This window comes from Dendropsophus ebraccatus, chromosome 6 (assembly GCF_027789765.1).
Source record: "Dendropsophus ebraccatus isolate aDenEbr1 chromosome 6, aDenEbr1.pat, whole genome shotgun sequence".
Taxonomy (NCBI): Eukaryota; Metazoa; Chordata; class Amphibia; order Anura; family Hylidae; genus Dendropsophus; species Dendropsophus ebraccatus.
The window spans coordinates 13,286,977-13,305,245 of NC_091459.1; the positions used below are offsets into that span (position 1 = coordinate 13,286,977).

The 18,269-nt window shown below is 39.8% G+C and overlaps 1 protein-coding gene across 1 annotated transcript in view; it reads left to right on the forward strand.

Moving 5' to 3' along the window:
• CSMD1 (CUB and Sushi multiple domains 1) overlaps positions 1–18,269 on the forward strand; it is a 946,348-nt gene that overhangs the window by 493,787 nt on the left and 434,292 nt on the right. The window contains exon 8 of the mRNA XM_069973446.1: positions 17,093–17,180. Coding sequence (XP_069829547.1) covers positions 17,093–17,180 — 88 coding nt within the window. The remainder of the gene's footprint in view (positions 1–17,092; positions 17,181–18,269) is intronic.

Sequence of the window (18,269 nt, forward strand, 5' to 3'; positions counted from 1 at the left end):
ATTTAATGGCAAATATTTGCTGTTATTTTAAAACAACGGCTGTTGTATTGAAATAATGGAAGTTATTTACTGTTATATGGCGGCCATCCACTCAATTTCAACATTGTGTGAACAGATCCTTTCTGTGTTTTCAATCCACTTCTGGTTTTGGTTGCTATGAGGACCTGACATGAGGACCAAATACAGCCTCAAATATACATAGTGTGAACCCAGCCTTATACTGTACAAGAATTACGCTGGATAAGCAAATCTAGGCCAATGTCTGGAGATTGGGGAACTTGAAATGCATGATATAGTATGAAGGATAGCTGTAGGTTTTGTGGTAGTCACGCTTAGCTACATTTCCATTTCATGTAAAAAGAATAAATATATCTGTTAATCAAAGCCAATCCCCACATACTGTCCTACTGTAGATTATACATGGACTTTATAGATGAAAGGTATTCAAATTCATATAGGCAATATGACTGTGACCTCATCATTCGCTTTCAAGTTGACTCCTTTATATGTAAGGTGGAAATGTAAGAGATATCCTCATTTCTTATTCCGCAATGAGTCTTCTTATCATAACTCACCTGTCACATTTCATGAGAGATGAGACAGCCCATTTTACAATTATTGGTAGAAATCATGAAAGCTTTATACATCCATTTGTTTGCATAGCACCCTGTTTTTGCGGATAAGAACAGACATGTTGCTTATGGCTTTATAGATTGTAGCAATAAAGAATAATATGAAGATTTATTGCTTTCTTAGAACTGATTTGGGTAGTTGTACCTGGGAGAGAATTATGAAATATACAGATAAACATACATAGAAATAACTTAGTACTACTTCATAGGGAAGGAAAAGCTCCCACAGCCTGGCTGCATCTGACCCAAAATGTGTTGGCCTACATTTTCTAGATTGTTTTTAATAATACGTTAATAAGATTAAAGGGGTGGATCTTAAAATCCCTTCCTAAGATTGTGGCAGATAGGTTGAGTGGTCTCCTTCCCAGTTTGATTTAACAATGGCAATCCACATCTTTTATCGTACGCCTTCCTTGGACGTACCCCGGCAGGAGCTGCGGTGTCCTACTCTATATGCCTACTGTAGAGTTGTGCCTACAATCGTGCACAACTCCCTCAGGTGAGTGCAACACCCCCTTTGTGTTTGACACTCTTTATCCTTATTTACTACACCAGGAGGCGCCCCTGTTTCTCCCTCTCCTCTCTTCCTAAGATTGTGGCAGATAGGTTGAGTGGTCTCCTTCCCAGTTTGATTTAACAAATCTCAGGTGGGGTTTGTCAAAAGGAAAATGGCGGCTTACATCAGAAAGGTGCTGGCGATCCTTGATAGGGTTCGGCACTGCCCCGAGCCAGGCATGTCGTCCATTCTGCTCGCCTTGGATGCAGAAAAAGCATTTGATAATATCAACTGGGACTGGCTCAGGGCAGTGCTGGTTAGGGAGGGGATTGGGGGTGCCTTTCGGACCTTCGCGGGTGGCCTTTATAATGACCCTCTAGCTCACGTAGCACTCCCGTCTAGACTGTCGGCCAGTTTTCCTCTCTGCCGAGGAAGAAGGTAGGGGTGCCCACTGTCCCTGCTCCTGTTTAACCTTGACTTGGAACCCTTGGCACAATATCTCCTGCAATCGCCACTTTACCAGGGTATCAGGGTGGGATCTGTAACAACCAAATTAGCCCAACTAGCTGATGACGCCCTCTTGTTTCTGTCCGATCCTAAGGCCCACTTGAAGGATGTGCTCGACACCTTTTCTTCTTTTGGTAGCTTTTCCGACTTCAAGATTCATCCTGCTAAAAGTGAAATCTTGGATTTGGGACAGAAACTCCCCTGAACTTTCTAGGCTTCACTGGGGCTTCCTGAAACCTTAAAGTCACATATCACTTGGGCATTAAGATGGGAACAGATCCTCACTCGCTGTATCAATTAAACTACCTTCCCCTTATAGACAAGGGGGGGGGGATTTTTGAAAACTCAAGTACTTGTACTTTCCCTATATTAAGCCCCACCCCTTTTTTCGCGGCAGGATTCATTAAGAGGCGTACTCCTCTTAGTGAACCCGGCCGGCCGAATCTGCGCCCGGCATAACAAATCGACACCTGCTTCAAGCAGGTGTAGATTTGCGTCATGATTTACGCCTGATAAATAATGAGGCGTGGGAGGAGGCCACGCCTCCTCCCCGAATCAACACGCTCCGCAAGCTCCGCCAGCCTACCCCTCCCTAGCATATGTCTCTGGCTGCAGCTTAGTAACCCCCCCCCCCAAAAAAAAAAATAAAAAATTATATATATATATATATATATATATATATATATATATATGAGAAATTGAAGAAATGTTTTCACTTACCCCTATCCTTTCTTGGCAAGTGCCATCTTGTCAAGATACTCAGTTTTTCTAAACTTCCCTATCCCCATCAAACTCTCCCTCTTTTACTCAAACACTGGGATGTTAACCTTCTTAACTCCACTTTCTCTGCAAAAGTTTATGCTGTCCAGATTTTGGGGGGATGGGGTAAATTTTCCCAACATTAGGGGATATAACCTTACCGGCTTACTACGACGTGTCCTAGATTGGATTCAAGACACCAGTTATTACTCTAATTTACAATTGAAAAATGAATTGGCTTTTGCCATCGTATCTTCACACTAAAATTCCCTCTCTCCTGCCTCTTCTTAGGCGTTCTCTAGAAATCAGGGATACAATCTTGGCATGGAGAGAGATATGTAAGGCCTTCGGTCACCCCTATCTCATGTCCAAATGGTTAATGTTATGGGGTCACCCTGAATTCCCACAGGAGAGGGATAATACTCTTTTCCCTAGCTGGAGGGATAAAGGCATTATTGCAGCAGAACATCTCATGCACGGGGGCGAAAGACGATAGCTAACTTGGCCTGAGATTCAGGAAATATAAGGCCTAGATGAGGGCCACTTCTTGGCCATTGGTCAGGTGTTGGCATTCTGCAGAAGAAGATTGTTAGATCTTTCTAAAGAATTGGTATCTAATGATTTTCAGTATTTTATGGGAACTGAGTGACCTTGTCTGGAGCATATAGGGCACTAAATGAACACTTTCTCATGGTGCATATACAAGACATCTTTTCTAAATGCGCAGAGAGGCTGGAAGTGGAGGATCCTCGAGAAAAAATGTTAGTAGGGTGGTGTAGCGTTCGAAAACATGTGATTAGTGAAGAATGGCGAGAAAATTCCTTTAAGGTCATACACCTGGCCTATTTTAGCTTTAATCTACCTCCTTCACCTAGATTACCTGAAAGAATGCTGCACTGTCCCAAATTTAAAGTACCTGCGACTAATTCCTGGCATGGCATATAGTTGTGTTCTTGCACTCAGGTCTTCCGGCAAACAGTATGTACTTACATTTGTGATCACTGGAAAGTAAAAGTGCCGTTGGAACCGCTGCCTTTAGTGTTCCAGGCAATGGATGTTCTTGTGGTGGAAACCTCTGGTTTTAAGTCTATGCCTGCCCTTGTACCCATCTGCTAATTGCTAAGCGCGTCTTGATGCGGGAATATTTAAACCCTTCAGTGCCTATGGTACCTGTGATAGTGACGGATCTCAAAACTTTCTAGGCAGCGAATAGACTTGAGGCTGAACGCAACACTGACAAACAAGCTAAAAAGTATTTCATGAAGTGGAGAACTTTCCTTCTAACGCATCTTTCCTCGCAGCAGATCCACGCTTTTGTAAGACCATACCGATACTCTACCTGGTACATAAAAGCTGACATAAGTGGCACTCTAGGAGTTGTAAAATTGCCCCCCTCTAGAGTGTGAGATGGTTTCTCGTGTTTCCGATGAGATCTCTTTCTAGGGTTTCGGAATTACTGTCATAAGTGTATATGAATGGGATGAGTGAATTTTTTTTCTGCCTTCTTCTCTTCTTCTCTAGCTCTCCTCTTTCCCTCTCCCCTCACCACTATTTTACTTTATAAGGATCATCCACGGGTACCATAATATTGCTTCTTTTCTATCTTTTTTTTCTCTGGGTCGCGGCACATTTGTGCCAATAGCCCGTATGCCATTTCAATGACCTCTACATCTATATGTGTGAGGTACACCTAAACTACCTTACTTGAGTATCTTTGTGGTACCTACAGTTAAAATTGAAAAATAGGCACTGTGCTGCTTGTTGGGTTTATGCTCTATACTGTTTGTTTGTATATATGTTCATATGCTCAAATAAAAAGATGTTTAAAAAATATTAAAGGGGTTGTCCAGGCTTGAAAAAACATAGCCACTTTCTTCCAGAATCGGCACCTTTCCTATTTTCAGTTTGAAAGTGGCATTGACTGGAGAATGGAGCTGAATTGTAATACCACACATAACCTGGGGACAGGGGTGGTGCTTTTTCTAATCCTGCCTTATATTGGGTGCAGGATTGGGTCTCCTTATACCACCAAAACAGCTCTGATTCATCATGGCACAAACACCATATAATCTCTGATTAAGGTATTAGATAGCATATTAGGATTGAGATATAATTTATTTTGAAATTTGATATTTAAAGGTCACATAAGGACCTTAAGCTTTATTAAATTACCCAAATCATTCATGAAAATTTTTGTAAAATTTTTGTGTAGCCGGCCATGTTTCTGCTGCTAAGTAATATTGCTGCCATGAGGATACTTGTCCAGCAACAAGGTTTAATTGACGACATATGACGTATATTTTAATTGTGGCGCTGCTACTGCATTGATCTCTATGAGAGATCAGTAAAGTTACTGTATAATAGAAGTCCCTCCGGTGGATGTAAAATTACTGTGTTTAATAAAAAAAAAATCATTATTAAAAAATCTCATCCCAAAATAAAAGTTTAAATGACCCCCTTTTCCCAGTTTATGCTGCATGTGTAAATTGCTGATTTTTGGTAGCATAAAATCCAGAAAAAAATAAAAAGTGATCAAAAGTTGCATCTGTGAGAGTCGCTGAGGGAGAAGGATCTGGGTGTACTTGTATATAATAGACTACAGAACAGCACACAATGTCAGGCAGCTGCTTCTAAAGCCAGCAGGATATTGTCATGCATTAAAACAGGCCTGGACTCTCGGGACAGGGATATAATATTACCGCTTTATAAAGCTTTGGTGCGGCCCCATCTGGAGTATGCTGTCCAGTTTTGGAAAACGATTCATAAAAAGGATGTTCTAGAGCTGGAGAGGGTACAAAGACGGGCAACTAAACTAATAAGGGGAATGGAGCATCTTAGTTATGAGGAGAGATTAAAAGAATTACATTTGTTTAGTCTGGAGAAGAGACGTTTAAGGGGAGATATGATTAACTTATTTAAATATATAAATGGCCCCTACAAGAAATATGGGGAAAAGATGTTCCAGGTAAAACCCCCTCAAAGGACAAGAGGGCACTGCCTCCGCCTGGAGAGACAAGGGGGCGCTGCCTCCGCCTGGAGAAAAAAAGGTTCAATCTCCGGAGGCGACAAGCCTTCTTTACCATGAGAACTGTGAATCTGTGGAACAGTCTACCACAGGATCTGGTCACAGCAAAAACAGTAGAGGGCTTCAAAACAGGGCTAGACAAGTTCTTAGACCAAAATAATATAAATGCATATGTATAGAACATATCACCCCTCCCCCTTCCATGTATCCATCCCCTCCTTGGTTGAACTTGATGGACGTGTGTCTTTTATCAACTGTAATAACTATGTAACTATGTTATTAAGCTACCGATAAAAAGTACAGGCATGGTGCAAAAAATGACACCTTAAACTGCCCCATATCTCAAAAAATAAAAGCGTTGGTAATAGAATGGTAATGGAGCAATTTTAAGCACATAGGTAGGTGGAAAAAAATACAAGTGCTATAGTCTTTAAAACACAGAGAAGGAAAAAGCAAACAGGCAAAAAGGAAAACTGTCTCAGTCCTTAAAGGGTAAAGAAGGTGATACATTCACATCATTGCCAGAATGTAAGTTTTCTCAAAGATCGCAATGCTTCTGTTAATTTGCCTTCCTTCTATTGTGCATGCTTGTTCTTTCTGTTCCCTGGCACTAGACCAGGCATCCTTCACCCATTGTAGATGCTTTGGATGGTAGACTGGGTCAACATGGGTGTTCTGACCAACATGTTTCTATCTAAACCCATGGGCAGCAAGCTGTATTTACATTTTAATATCTTGTTTAACCCCTTCTGGACTGGACCAATTTCCCTTTTTGCACTTTTGTTTTTTCCTCCTTGTGCTTAAAAGGCCATAACACTTGCATTTTTTGACCCACATGAGTCCTTATTTTTTGCACCATTAGGCTGCGTTCACATTACGTATATTTCAGTCAGTATATGTATATTTCAGTTAGTATATTTCAGTCAGTATTGCAGCCAAAACCAGGAGTGGATTAAAAACACAGAAAGGATCTGTTCACACAATGTTGAAATTGAGTGGATGGCCGCCATTTAACCCTTTAAGGACATGGCCCGTTTTCGTTTTTACGTTTTCGGTTTTTCCTCCTTGTGTTTAAAAGGTCATAGCACTTGCATTTTTCCACCTAGAAACCCACATGACCCCTTATTTCTTGCGTCACTAATTGTACTTTGCAATTACAGGCTGAATTTTTGCATAAAGTACACTGCGAAACCAGAAAAAAATTCAAAGTGTGGTGAAATTGAAAAAAAAAACGCATTTCTTTTATTTGGGGGAAATGTGTTTTTACGCCATTCGCCCTGGGGTAAAACTGACTTGTTATGCATGTTCCTCAAGTCGTTACGATTAAAACGATATATAACATGTATAACTTATATTGTATCGGATGGCCTGTAAAAAATTCAAACCGTTGTTAACCAATATACATTCCTTAAAATCGCTCCATTCCCAGGCTTATAGCGCTTTTATCCTTTGGTCTATGGGGCTGTGCGAGGTGTCATTTTTTGCGCCATGATGTGATCTTTCTATCGGTACCTTGATTGCCCATATACGTCTTTTTGATCGCTTTTTATTACATTTTTTCTGGATTTGATGCGACCAAAAATGCGCAATTTTGCACTTTGGGATTTTTTTGCGCTGACGCCGTTTACCGTACGAGATCAGGAATGTGATTAATTAATAGTTCGGGCAATTACGCACGCGGCGATACCAAACATGTTTATTTATTTATTTATTTGTTTACTTTTATTTAAAACCTGGGAAAAGGGGGGTGATTCAGACTTTTATTAGGGGAGGGGGATTTTTACTATTAACAACACGTTTTTTTTTTTTTTTACACATATACTAGAAGTCCCCCTGGGGGACTTCTAGTATATACACTTGGATCTCTCATAGAGATCTCTGCAGCATAGATATGCTGCAGAGATCCATGAGATCGGCACTCGTTTGCTTTCGGCTGCTGCAGCCGGAAACAAACGAGTGCCGAGCCGAGGACGGCGCCATCTTGGACGCGTCCCCGGCCGGCATCAGACAGGGAGATCGCTCCTCCGGGACAAGGTCCCGGAGGAGCGATCTCCCCCACTAGACACCAGGGAAACGTTGCCTCCGGTAATCGGAGGCAGCTGTCAACTTTGACAGCTGCCTCCGATTAGCTAATTAGCGGGCACGGCGATCGGACCGTGCCCGCTAATAGCGGCGGTCCCGGGCTACACGCGGCACCCGGGATCGCGGCACTTCAAAGCGGGGCCGCCGCGCGGCCCCGCTTTGAAGTGCTAATGAGGACATAGGACGTACCGGTACGTCCTATGTCCTTAAGAGGTTAATGGCAAATATTTGCTGTTATTTTAGAACAACGGCTGTTATATTGAAATAATGGCCGTTATTTACTGTTATATGGCAGCCATCCACTCAATTTCAACATTGTGTGAACAGATCCTTTCTGTGTTTTTAATCCACTCCTGGTTTTGGTTGCAATACTGACTGAAATATAATGACTGAAATATACGTAGTGTGAACGCAGCCTAAATTGTACTTTACAGTGTCTCACTTAATTTTTGCATAAAGTACGCTGCAAAGCCAGAAAAAAATTAAATGTGTGGTGAAATTGAAAAAAAAAACAACACTTTTTTTTTTTAATTTGGGGAGGTTTCATGTTTACGCCGTTTGCTCTAGGGTAAAACAGACTTGTTATGCATGTTCCTCAAGTTGTTATGATTACATGTGCAATTTTTCTATTTGATGGCTTTTAAAAAATTAAAACCTTTTTTAAAAAATAGGCTAGGTTCACACATCGTCTTTTATTAGTAAAGAACGGACGCTGATTGCAATGGCCTCAGCATCCGTTCTTTACTGCAGAGATGGTATTACATTTAAGTCAATGCAATGCCGCCTGCTGTGTTCAGATATGGTTATTCTAACGCCCGTTCTTTAGAACGGGCATTAGAATAATGTGCCTGTCATTTATTTCTGGACACTGTTCACTGAACACCATCGGAAACATCAGCACAACGCAATATGCAGCGGCGGCCATACATTGCATTGAGGCCCGCAAATCAATTGTGAAAAAAGAACGTTCCTGCAGCTGATACAGAGGTATTGGCTGCAGGAACGGGCTGAGTGCAGCCTGGCGGCCGGCTGTTTAACAGAGTCCGTTGCTATGCAAAGGACTCTGTTAAACGATGTGTGAACATAGGCCAGTAGTGCTTTTATCCTTTGGTCTATGGGGCTGTTTGAGGTGTCTTTTTGCGCCATGATGTGATCTTTCTATCGGTACCTTGATTGCGCATATGAGACTTTTTGATCGCTTTTTATTACAATTTTTCTGCATTTGATGCGACCAAAAATGCGCAATTTTGCACTTTGGAATTTTTTTGTGCTTATGCCATTTACCATGAGGGATCAGAAATTAAATAAATGAATAGTTTGGGCGATTACACACACGGTGATACCAAACATGTTCATCTATTTATTTTTATGGGGAAAGGGAATAATTCAACCTTTTATTAGGGGAGGGGATTTTTTATTAATAAAAAACATCTTTTTACACACATACTAGAAGTCCCCCTGGGGTTAGGGTTATTCCCCCTTGGGTAAGGGTTATTTCCCCTGGTGTTAGGGTTATTCCCCCTGGGGGACTTCTAATATAACTTCACAGATCTCTCATTGAGATCTATGCATTAGATCACTAGACCACTGGGGTCCGGAAAAGCAGCTTTTTAAATGCAGGTGGCAACTTTGACAGCTGCATTTAAAAAGCTAATTAGCGGGCACGGCGATGGGACCATGGCCGCTAATAGCCACAGTCCCAGGCTGCAGATAGCGCCTGGGATCGTGGCGATTCTGAATTTTATAACATTCTTAGTAATGTTTTGATGACAAATACCTTCATATGGTGGACATAGCTGTTTTTCACTATTTAGCTATGAACATGATATAGGTGCAGGCAGTGCACTTTTTTTTTTTTTATCAGTTGTATCCTATTTAGGCAAAAAAGAACTGGTCAAATAAAACTGGTATCTGTGAATGCAAGCATGAAAGTAATGATATAAACATACCAGGACTAGGAAGGCATGAAAACGCCTAATGTATGCAGGAAAAAAAAATATGACTGATATTTCTGGCTGCTGGTGTCCATCTGAGTAACAAACAAGCAATGTGTATCCAACAGATAAATGCCTTAAACCTTAATTGTCTTCAAGTATGATCATTGCCAAATAATTTTCTTTGGAAGATAAAAGCTCCTACGAAGAAAAACAAGTACAATTCAAGAAATGTTGTTATATAGAAAGGTCAATAGAAATTGAAACTACTCACAAAAGGAGGGGAAAAATAAAACAAAATTAAATAAAAAAAATTAAATAATAACATTATTATTATTATTAATAATATTATCTTATGACAATGGCACCTGTTACCAAGAGGCATATATTTGTGCAACAAGTATACCAATTGATGAAGTATTATTAAATGGATAGACTCCACAATGCTCTGCAGCTTTTCATAAAATCCAAAACTTTATTTCTTATTCATCATAAAATTTCATAAAGATTCTTTAAGTATTAGAAGCAGGAAGAATGATCAAGTAGAGCTGATCGAACACCGGAAAAGGTTAGGTTCTATCGAACTCGAACCTACCACATTTAATTCCCGATGCCTTCCCATTCGTGGGGAAGGAGGAGACTTCCCGGAGACCGCCTTGAATTTCGGGATACAGCCAATTACCTAGGCTGAATACCGGAATTCCAGGCGGTACCCGGGCTGTCTCCCCTTTCCCCACGGAACGGGAAGGCATCGGGAATCAAATGCGGAAGGTTCGACAAGGTTCGAGTTCAATAAAACCTAACTTTTTCCAGTGTTCGATCATCTCTATGAACAAGCACAAGAATGTGAGCAAATTTGAAAAGAGACAGGTTTTGGTGGTAATTTTGATGACTAGATCAGGCATCTCTAAACTGGCAGGTTATGCAGTTTGTGCATGGTAAGGCTGCGTTCACACTACGTATATTTCAGTCAGTATATTTCAGTCAGTATTGTAACCAAAACCAGAAGTGGATTAAAAACATAGAAAGGATCTGTTCACACAATGTTGCAATTGAGCCGATGGCCGCCATATAACAGTAAATAACTGCCATTATTTCAATATAACAGCCATTGTTCTAAAATAACAGCAAATATTTGCCATTAAATGGCGGCCATCCACCCAATTTCAACATTGTGTGAACAGAGCTTTTCTGTGTTTTTAATCCACTCCTGGTTTTGGTTGCAATACTGACTGAAATATACTGACTGAAATATACTTAGTGTGAACGCAGCCTAAGGCTGGGTTCACACTCCGTATATTTCAGTCAGTATTGTGGTCCTCATATTGCAACCAAAACCAGGAGTGGATTAAAAACACAGAAAGGCTCTATTTATTGAAGAAATCACCGGCACTACTTCTAATCACATGGACCTTGGATAGGTTATCCGGACTAGCATTAAACAAGTTGTGTCGGGGTGCACTTCATATAACAGGTTTAGCAAAGGCAACAATGTAGTAAAGAAGGCTGAAAGCACTCACCGCTCAGATGTAAGATTTCTTTATTTCATTGTAGGTAAAAACATGGACGTATGCCCTGCGGGACGGCAGATGCCACACTCCTACCCAAGCAACATACTCATGATGGCCATTTTGTGCGCATGCGCACAAAATGGCCGTCATGAGTATGTTGTTTGTGTAGGAGTGTGGCATCTGCCGTCCCGCAGGACATACGTCCATGTTTTTACCTACAATGAAATAAAATAATCTTGCATCTGAGCAGTGAGTGCTTTCAGCCTTCTTTACTACATTGTTGCCTCTGTCCACACAATGTTGAAATTGAGTGGATGGCCGCCATATAACAGTAAATAACGGCCATTATTTCAATACAACAGCCGTTGTTTTAAAATAACAGCAAATATTTGCCATTAAATGGTGGCCATCCACTCAATTTCAACATTGTGTGAACAGAGCCTTTCTGTGTTTTTAATCCACTCCTGGTTTTGGTTGCAATATGAGGACCACAATACTGACTGAAATATACGTAGTGTGAACCCAGCCTAAGGCTATGCTCACACACTTGGCTCCTGCAACAAGGGGTTAAAGCAGCTTTAAAATAATACAGTGACTGCAATAACATTTACCATGCTGCTGATAAAATGCAAGAATGTTCGGTTCCATTCAGTATTATAGCGCTGTCATTATCAAAGAGAGCAGATAAAATATTACAGTCCTTTCCCTCACAACAGCTTAAAGGAATATATTACAGATAAAGGTAATAGGTGATGCTATCATCACATTGTAAACAGAGGAAAACATTAAAATTGATGTTGTATATAACAACTATAATTGGTGTTAAGACAGAAGAGGTGCTTTATACATTTCCCACAAAGACGCCTAATAATCCAGTATGAAACGAATATAACGTAGAGAAAACACCTGTAAACTTTTTTCTTTTAACAATAAACATAGAGAATATTTGTGGAATACTTTGGCTTTGGTTTAGTTGCATCGTCATTAAGTTATCCTTTAGTTATAAATGAAATTCCTTCTCTAACAGGGAGGTAGCCTCTGTATTTTATCCATTCTTGTTCATGGCAAGGAAGTTGACATTGATGTGCTAAGACTGACCCTAGACTGAAAGCCGATTAGGACTTTAGACCCGCCTGTTCCTTAAAGGGAACCTGTCATCATGAAAATGCTACCTAAGCTATTGGCATCCTGTTATAGAGCTGAAGGTGCTGAGCCGATTGATATATATCTTTTGGGGAAAAGAGTCATTAGAACTTGTCATTTATTGATTGAAGTCTCTGATCTTTCCATGATAAGGAGTTTTCCTATCATTGGGTGACATTGTTCACTGGATTCCTTAATACTAAATGATCAGGCATTTCAGGCATTTTTTTTTTTTCAGAAATCAACAATAGTCCAGGCAATTCTAAGAAACTTTGTAATTGGGTTTATAAGGCAAATATGCTATTATCTGCATTCAAAAAGACTTTCCCCAGGTCCCCCCCCCCCCCCATCCACTGCTCATTATTGGGAAATCTCAACTCTTTTACATCAGTTGAGCCCTGTGTAACCTATGGAGAGGGGAGGAGAGAGATTAGTCACAGCAGAGAGCAGAGAACAAAGGATTACACAGCGGGACCTGTGTGAAAGCCGGTATTCAGAGGTCAGAGAGGTCAGTGCTGACTTCAGAGGAGATAGCCTTGTGATGTAGCTGTAAATTACTCTTTGCTGTCCTGTTTTGATGCCTCATCTCCCTCAACCCCTCCTCTCTCCATAAGAGAACCATGAAGACAGGGGGGTGAGAGCTTAAAATTGCATTTTCATGATAAAAATGCATTTTTAAGCTAATAAACCCAATTACATTGTTTCTTAAAATCGCCTGTACTAAACGACAGTGACACAAAGTTATATTGAATATGTTTACACTGCTTAAAAAAAATAAAGGGAACACTCAAATAACACCTCCTAGATCTGCATGAATAAAATATTCTCCATCAATACTTTGTTCTGTATAAAGTTGAATGTGCTGACAACAAAATCACACCAACATCATCAATGGAAATCACATGTATTACCCAATGGAGGCCTGGATTTGGAGTCACACACAAAATTAAAGTGTAATAACACCCTCCATGCTCATCCAACTTTGATGTATTGTCCTTAAAACAAGTCAAAATGAGGCTCAGTATTGTGTGTGGCCTCCACGTGCCTGTATGACCTCTCTACAACACCTGGGCATGCTCCTGATTAGGTGGCCGATGGTCTCATGAGGGATCTCCTCCCAGACCTGGACTAAAGCATCAGCCAACTCCTGGACAGTCTGTGGTGCAACGTGATGTTGGTGGATGGAGCGAGACATGATATCCCAGATGTGCTCAATCGGAGTTAGGTTTGGGAAATGGGCGGCCAGTCCATAGCATCAATCCCTTTATCTTGCAGGAACTGCTGACACACTCCAGGTCTAGCATTGTCCTGCATTAGGGGGAACCCAGGGCAAGCCGCACCAGCATATGGTCTCACATGGGGTCTGAGGATCTCATCTCGGTACTGAATAGCAGTCAGGCTACATCTGGTGAGCACATGGAGGGCTGTGCGCAACCCCCAAAGAAAGGCCACCCCACACTTTTACTGACCTACTGCCAAACCGCTCATACTGAAGGATGTGTAAGGCAGCAGATCGCTCTCCGCTGAGTCTCCAGACTCTATTACGTCTGTCACATGCTCAGTGTGAACCTGCTTTCATCTGTGAAGAGCACAGAGTGCCAGTGTCAAATTTACCAATCCTTGGTGTTCTCTGGTAAATGCCAAATGCCCTGTACAATGTTCGGCTGTAAGCACAACACCAAGAAGTGCTCCTCCTGTTCCTCCTTGCACAAAGGAGGAGGTAGCGGTCCTGCTGCTGGGTTGTTGCCTTCCCACAGCCCCCTCCATGTCTCCTGGTGTACTGACCTTTCTCCTGATATCTGCTCCATGCTCTGGACACTGTTGACAGACAAAGCTAACCTTTTTGCCACAGATCATATTGATGTGCCATCTTGGATGAGCTGCACTACCTGAGCCACTTGTGTGGGTTGTAGACACCACCTCATGTTACCTCTACGGTAAGAGGTGAGAGCTATGACAAATAGCAAAAGGGACCAAAAAAACAGCCAAAAGGGATGAGAACAGAGAGATGGTCTGTGGTCACCACTTGCAGAATATCTCCTTTATATGGGATGTCCTGCTATTTGCCGATCATTTCTACCTGTTAATTTTTTCATTTGCACAAAAGCAGGAGAAATGGATTCCCCATCAGTGTTGTCTCATAACTGGACATGGTGATTTCATAAAGATGCGATTGACTTGGAGTTATATTGTGTTGTTTAAGTGTTTTTTGAGCAGTATATATATATAATATATATACACACTCAATTCTCCCTGCTCTATAACATAATGTCGATATATTTTCAAAGTGACAGGTTCCCTTTAACTTCGGTAGGAGCATACATTTCCCGAAGTGATCATCAAACTATCAAGTCACTGTAAGAAATAGTAGAAAGCACAGGGAAATGTTTGTCTCTATAATCCTGATTAAAAGTGTTGACAAGGCTTTCTGTTAGTGTTTATATTCCTCTCTCTCCCTGAGAAAAATAGTGTAAGAAATGTTTTATGTTTTCTCATCCTAATAAATAATGCAGTGATTTATGGTATAGGAGTTTATTATTGGATAAACATATGAAATTATGTATTGCAAAGCTGTTTAGAAGATTACAAAACCGCATCTTGTTTTATTTTTGTAATATATTGCTAAATAATATAAGCTAGAGACACATTCCACTCTATTTCAATCAAGATGATGATAATACTAATAATGATTGGTAGGCTTGTAAATCCTAGTCTGCCTCCACAAACCAGGCATGCATAATAATATGATACAAAATAATAAAATACCTTACCAAGGGCAGATATTCAATTAACAAAGAAAAAAATCCCCAACACAATAAAAAATCCCAACGCACAATTCAATATATACAAACAAAAGGGAAGCGTTTATAGGGAAAATATGAATATTCTTTATTTATTGATTTAAAAAATATATAAAAAACACACACTCACACAGGCACCAACACTGGGGTCTGTGTGATGTCACATAAAAAAAACAATTGTTACAAAAAGGACACTTATGACCACACAAATGCAAAAAAATGGGCTCCTGGGACACCACCAAATGAATGAATATATATATATATATATATATATATATATATATATATATATATATACAGTATAGTGATGTTGCCATCATGCAATGTTCCCCCCTACACAAGGAGTAAAAATCAATAAGCATATATATAGTTTAAGTGCAAGTGCTTAAACCATGTAACAGAGCTCAAATGGTTAATACAACCCTATTGCACTTAAAGTATGCAGCATCACAAGGACGGGGGGGGGGGGGGGGTGCTAACAGTAAGCCTATCACACATCCCCTGCCACAAACCTGTAAACCAGCAATGGAGGGTCTCGGGTCCACAACCCGACGCATGTTTCGCTACAATAGCTTTTTCTATTACTGACAATTTTTCTCAACAGCTGTTGCTGTGACTGTCAAAAGTTGAAAAAGGTTTTTTAAAAATTGTCAATCAGCCTGTCAATCATTCAATTTCCACCATGGACAGTAGTGGACATTTGCAGTGGATTGGACGGGTGCAAGGGATTATGGATAATGCTCCCGCCAAAAGAAAGTTCTGTAAGCCAAAGTGCCGTCATCATGTTCAGTGAATTTGCGAAGTGAATCTGGCTTTGCTCATCTCTAAATATGACAAAAACCATTACATAACGTAGTGACTGAATAATATGACTGCACTGTAAATGAATAAAATTCACTATAAACAGATCAATAAATACCAGTACTAGACAAGCTGAGAAGACCATATATGTGATTACAGTGCAGATACATCAAGTGGTTAAGGGGTGATTTCTTTTCTGATCAGAGTTGTTCACTTTTTCTGCTCTTCTCCACAGAATCCACTAAAAAACACTTTAGGCTTTTTCAACCACCACCCCTTAACTCTATCCAAATGCCCCATCTGTTCTACACTGTCAACATAAAGTAGATAGGCTTTATACTACATCCATATAAGAATTAGGACCTTCATACTGCCCCATATATACCGTACAACTGTGGAAAATATTCATGAAGAAGCTGAAAAAAAACTAATTAGAACCCAACAGAATCCATTAGCATATTCGTTTTTTCATCCATGTCTCCTGAATAGCACATCCTATTTGCATACAAAAAGCCCCTTTGGGTTCAATATGGTTGTGGCTATTTGCATATAGTAAAAGAAGTGTATATGTTGTATTGGGGATAGATTTCCTTCATTTTCTTTGCATTAACGAGGCTTAGTGCAAATTTTTTAAAAAAGTTTTTGTTAATAGCTGAACACAAAACTAATTCTTAAAAAAGTAGAGAAATTTTTTGAAAAGTTAGATTTTGCAGGTTTGCCGAACTCTGAAGTAATTGTCATGTTTGTCAAAACCAAACTTTAAACAAACCACACTAAAATGATTGAAGATGTTTCACTGTTTTAGTGTGGTTCAGCAAGTCAGCTTATCACTACTTACCTGTATACGCTTCCCTGGTGTTCCAGCTGATTGCAACTGCCCCCACTTCCTGACTGAAACAAGAGAGAAAGCTCTCTCAACCAATAATTGGCACCATGACTGTTATGTCTCTGTCCATTTTCTATTGTAATTTTTGTATTTTTTTATTTAAACATCCCTTCAAGGGATGAAATATACAAAAAGTAATAGGTTTCTTTAAGACACATTAGAACTCAGTTTGCCACAATTGTATGCATACCGCTGGAGTTCTAATGTGTCTTGCAGAAACATATTACCCTTTATTGTTTTGATTTTTGTATATTTTGTCCCTTGAAGTGATGTTTTAAACAAAATATACAAAAATTCTAACATTAAAAAAAGGGGTAAAGGGTAAAAGCTATTGCAACATTTTTACATACTTTTTCTACAATAAACTAATTGTTCCTATCTAATGTAGAATTATTCAGATATATGTAGTACTATTTTTTTAGACTATCTAGTTGTATGCAGTTAAAAGATAACATACTTCAACTGAACTATCATGTTTTATTATAAACTAACATTTATCTTCTCCTTTATTCTAGTGAGTCAAGGAGGTGTACCAACAGCTACAGATATGTGTCCAGATCCAGGTATACCAGACAATGGGAAAAGAACCGGCTTTGATTTTAGGTGAGGTCATATTGCGAAATACAAAGTTATGCTATTAACACTTTCAGCAACAGGCCTAAAAGGAAATCTGTCAGACCTGTACCTGTTACTGATTTCGAGGCAAATTCTTTTTTTTTTTTTTTTTTTTTTTCGAGCTTGGGGGATAAGAGTGACTTTAGAATTGTGTCGATATGCAACATGTTACTGTAATGGATTTACATGAATGTGTTGGATGCAGACAAAGCAGAAATAATCCAAGAACAGAGAAGCAATGTGTCTGATTATTGGATTGTTTTAATTTGTATAAACATTTGTCTGTATGAATTATAATGATTTCCCATATGTAATGTTTTTGCTAAAATAAGTCTACTAATGAAGTGTGATTGGACACTAGTCTGTAGGCGTGGTCTATGGACAGTATGGCCAATGGTTTGCCCATACAAAGAAAACTCAGAGTGAGACTCCATAATACACCAGTGTGTCTACGTTTCTCTCTCCCAAGCTAGCCCTACCACAAACAGGAACTCATGTTGAAGGGGTTATTCAGCGCTACAAAAACATGGCAACTTTTGCACCACTTTTGTCTCCAGTTCAGGTGTGGTTTGCAATTAAGCTCAATATATTTCAATGGTAATGAGTTTCAAAACCCCAGCCAAACTGGAGACAAGAGAGGGGGAAAAGTGGCCATGTTTATGTAGCGCTGGATAACCCTTTTAACTCTAATTTGATTCTCAAAGACAAAGTCCGGATTTATGGGTTTGGAGCCCATATGTTGTCTACTGTTTAGGTAAAATAATTTTATTGCTTTAGTCGTTATGTATGCAATGATACCAAATACGTGTCTGCTTTTTTTAAAATTTTCGTTTTCAATATATATATCATTTAGAATGTGGGAAAAAAGGGATTGTGTGTTTGTGTATTTTTGTATATTGTGTTTGTATATTATATTTTCTTACTTTTCACATTTTAACTGTGCCGCTAGGGACTAGAATATGAAATCTCCTGATTGTGTTATAATACACTTCAGTGTATTACAGTACATGGACAGGCTTAGATCAGACTCAGGACAGAGCATGATGGGCTTCTATAGCCAGCAGACTGAAGGCTTCT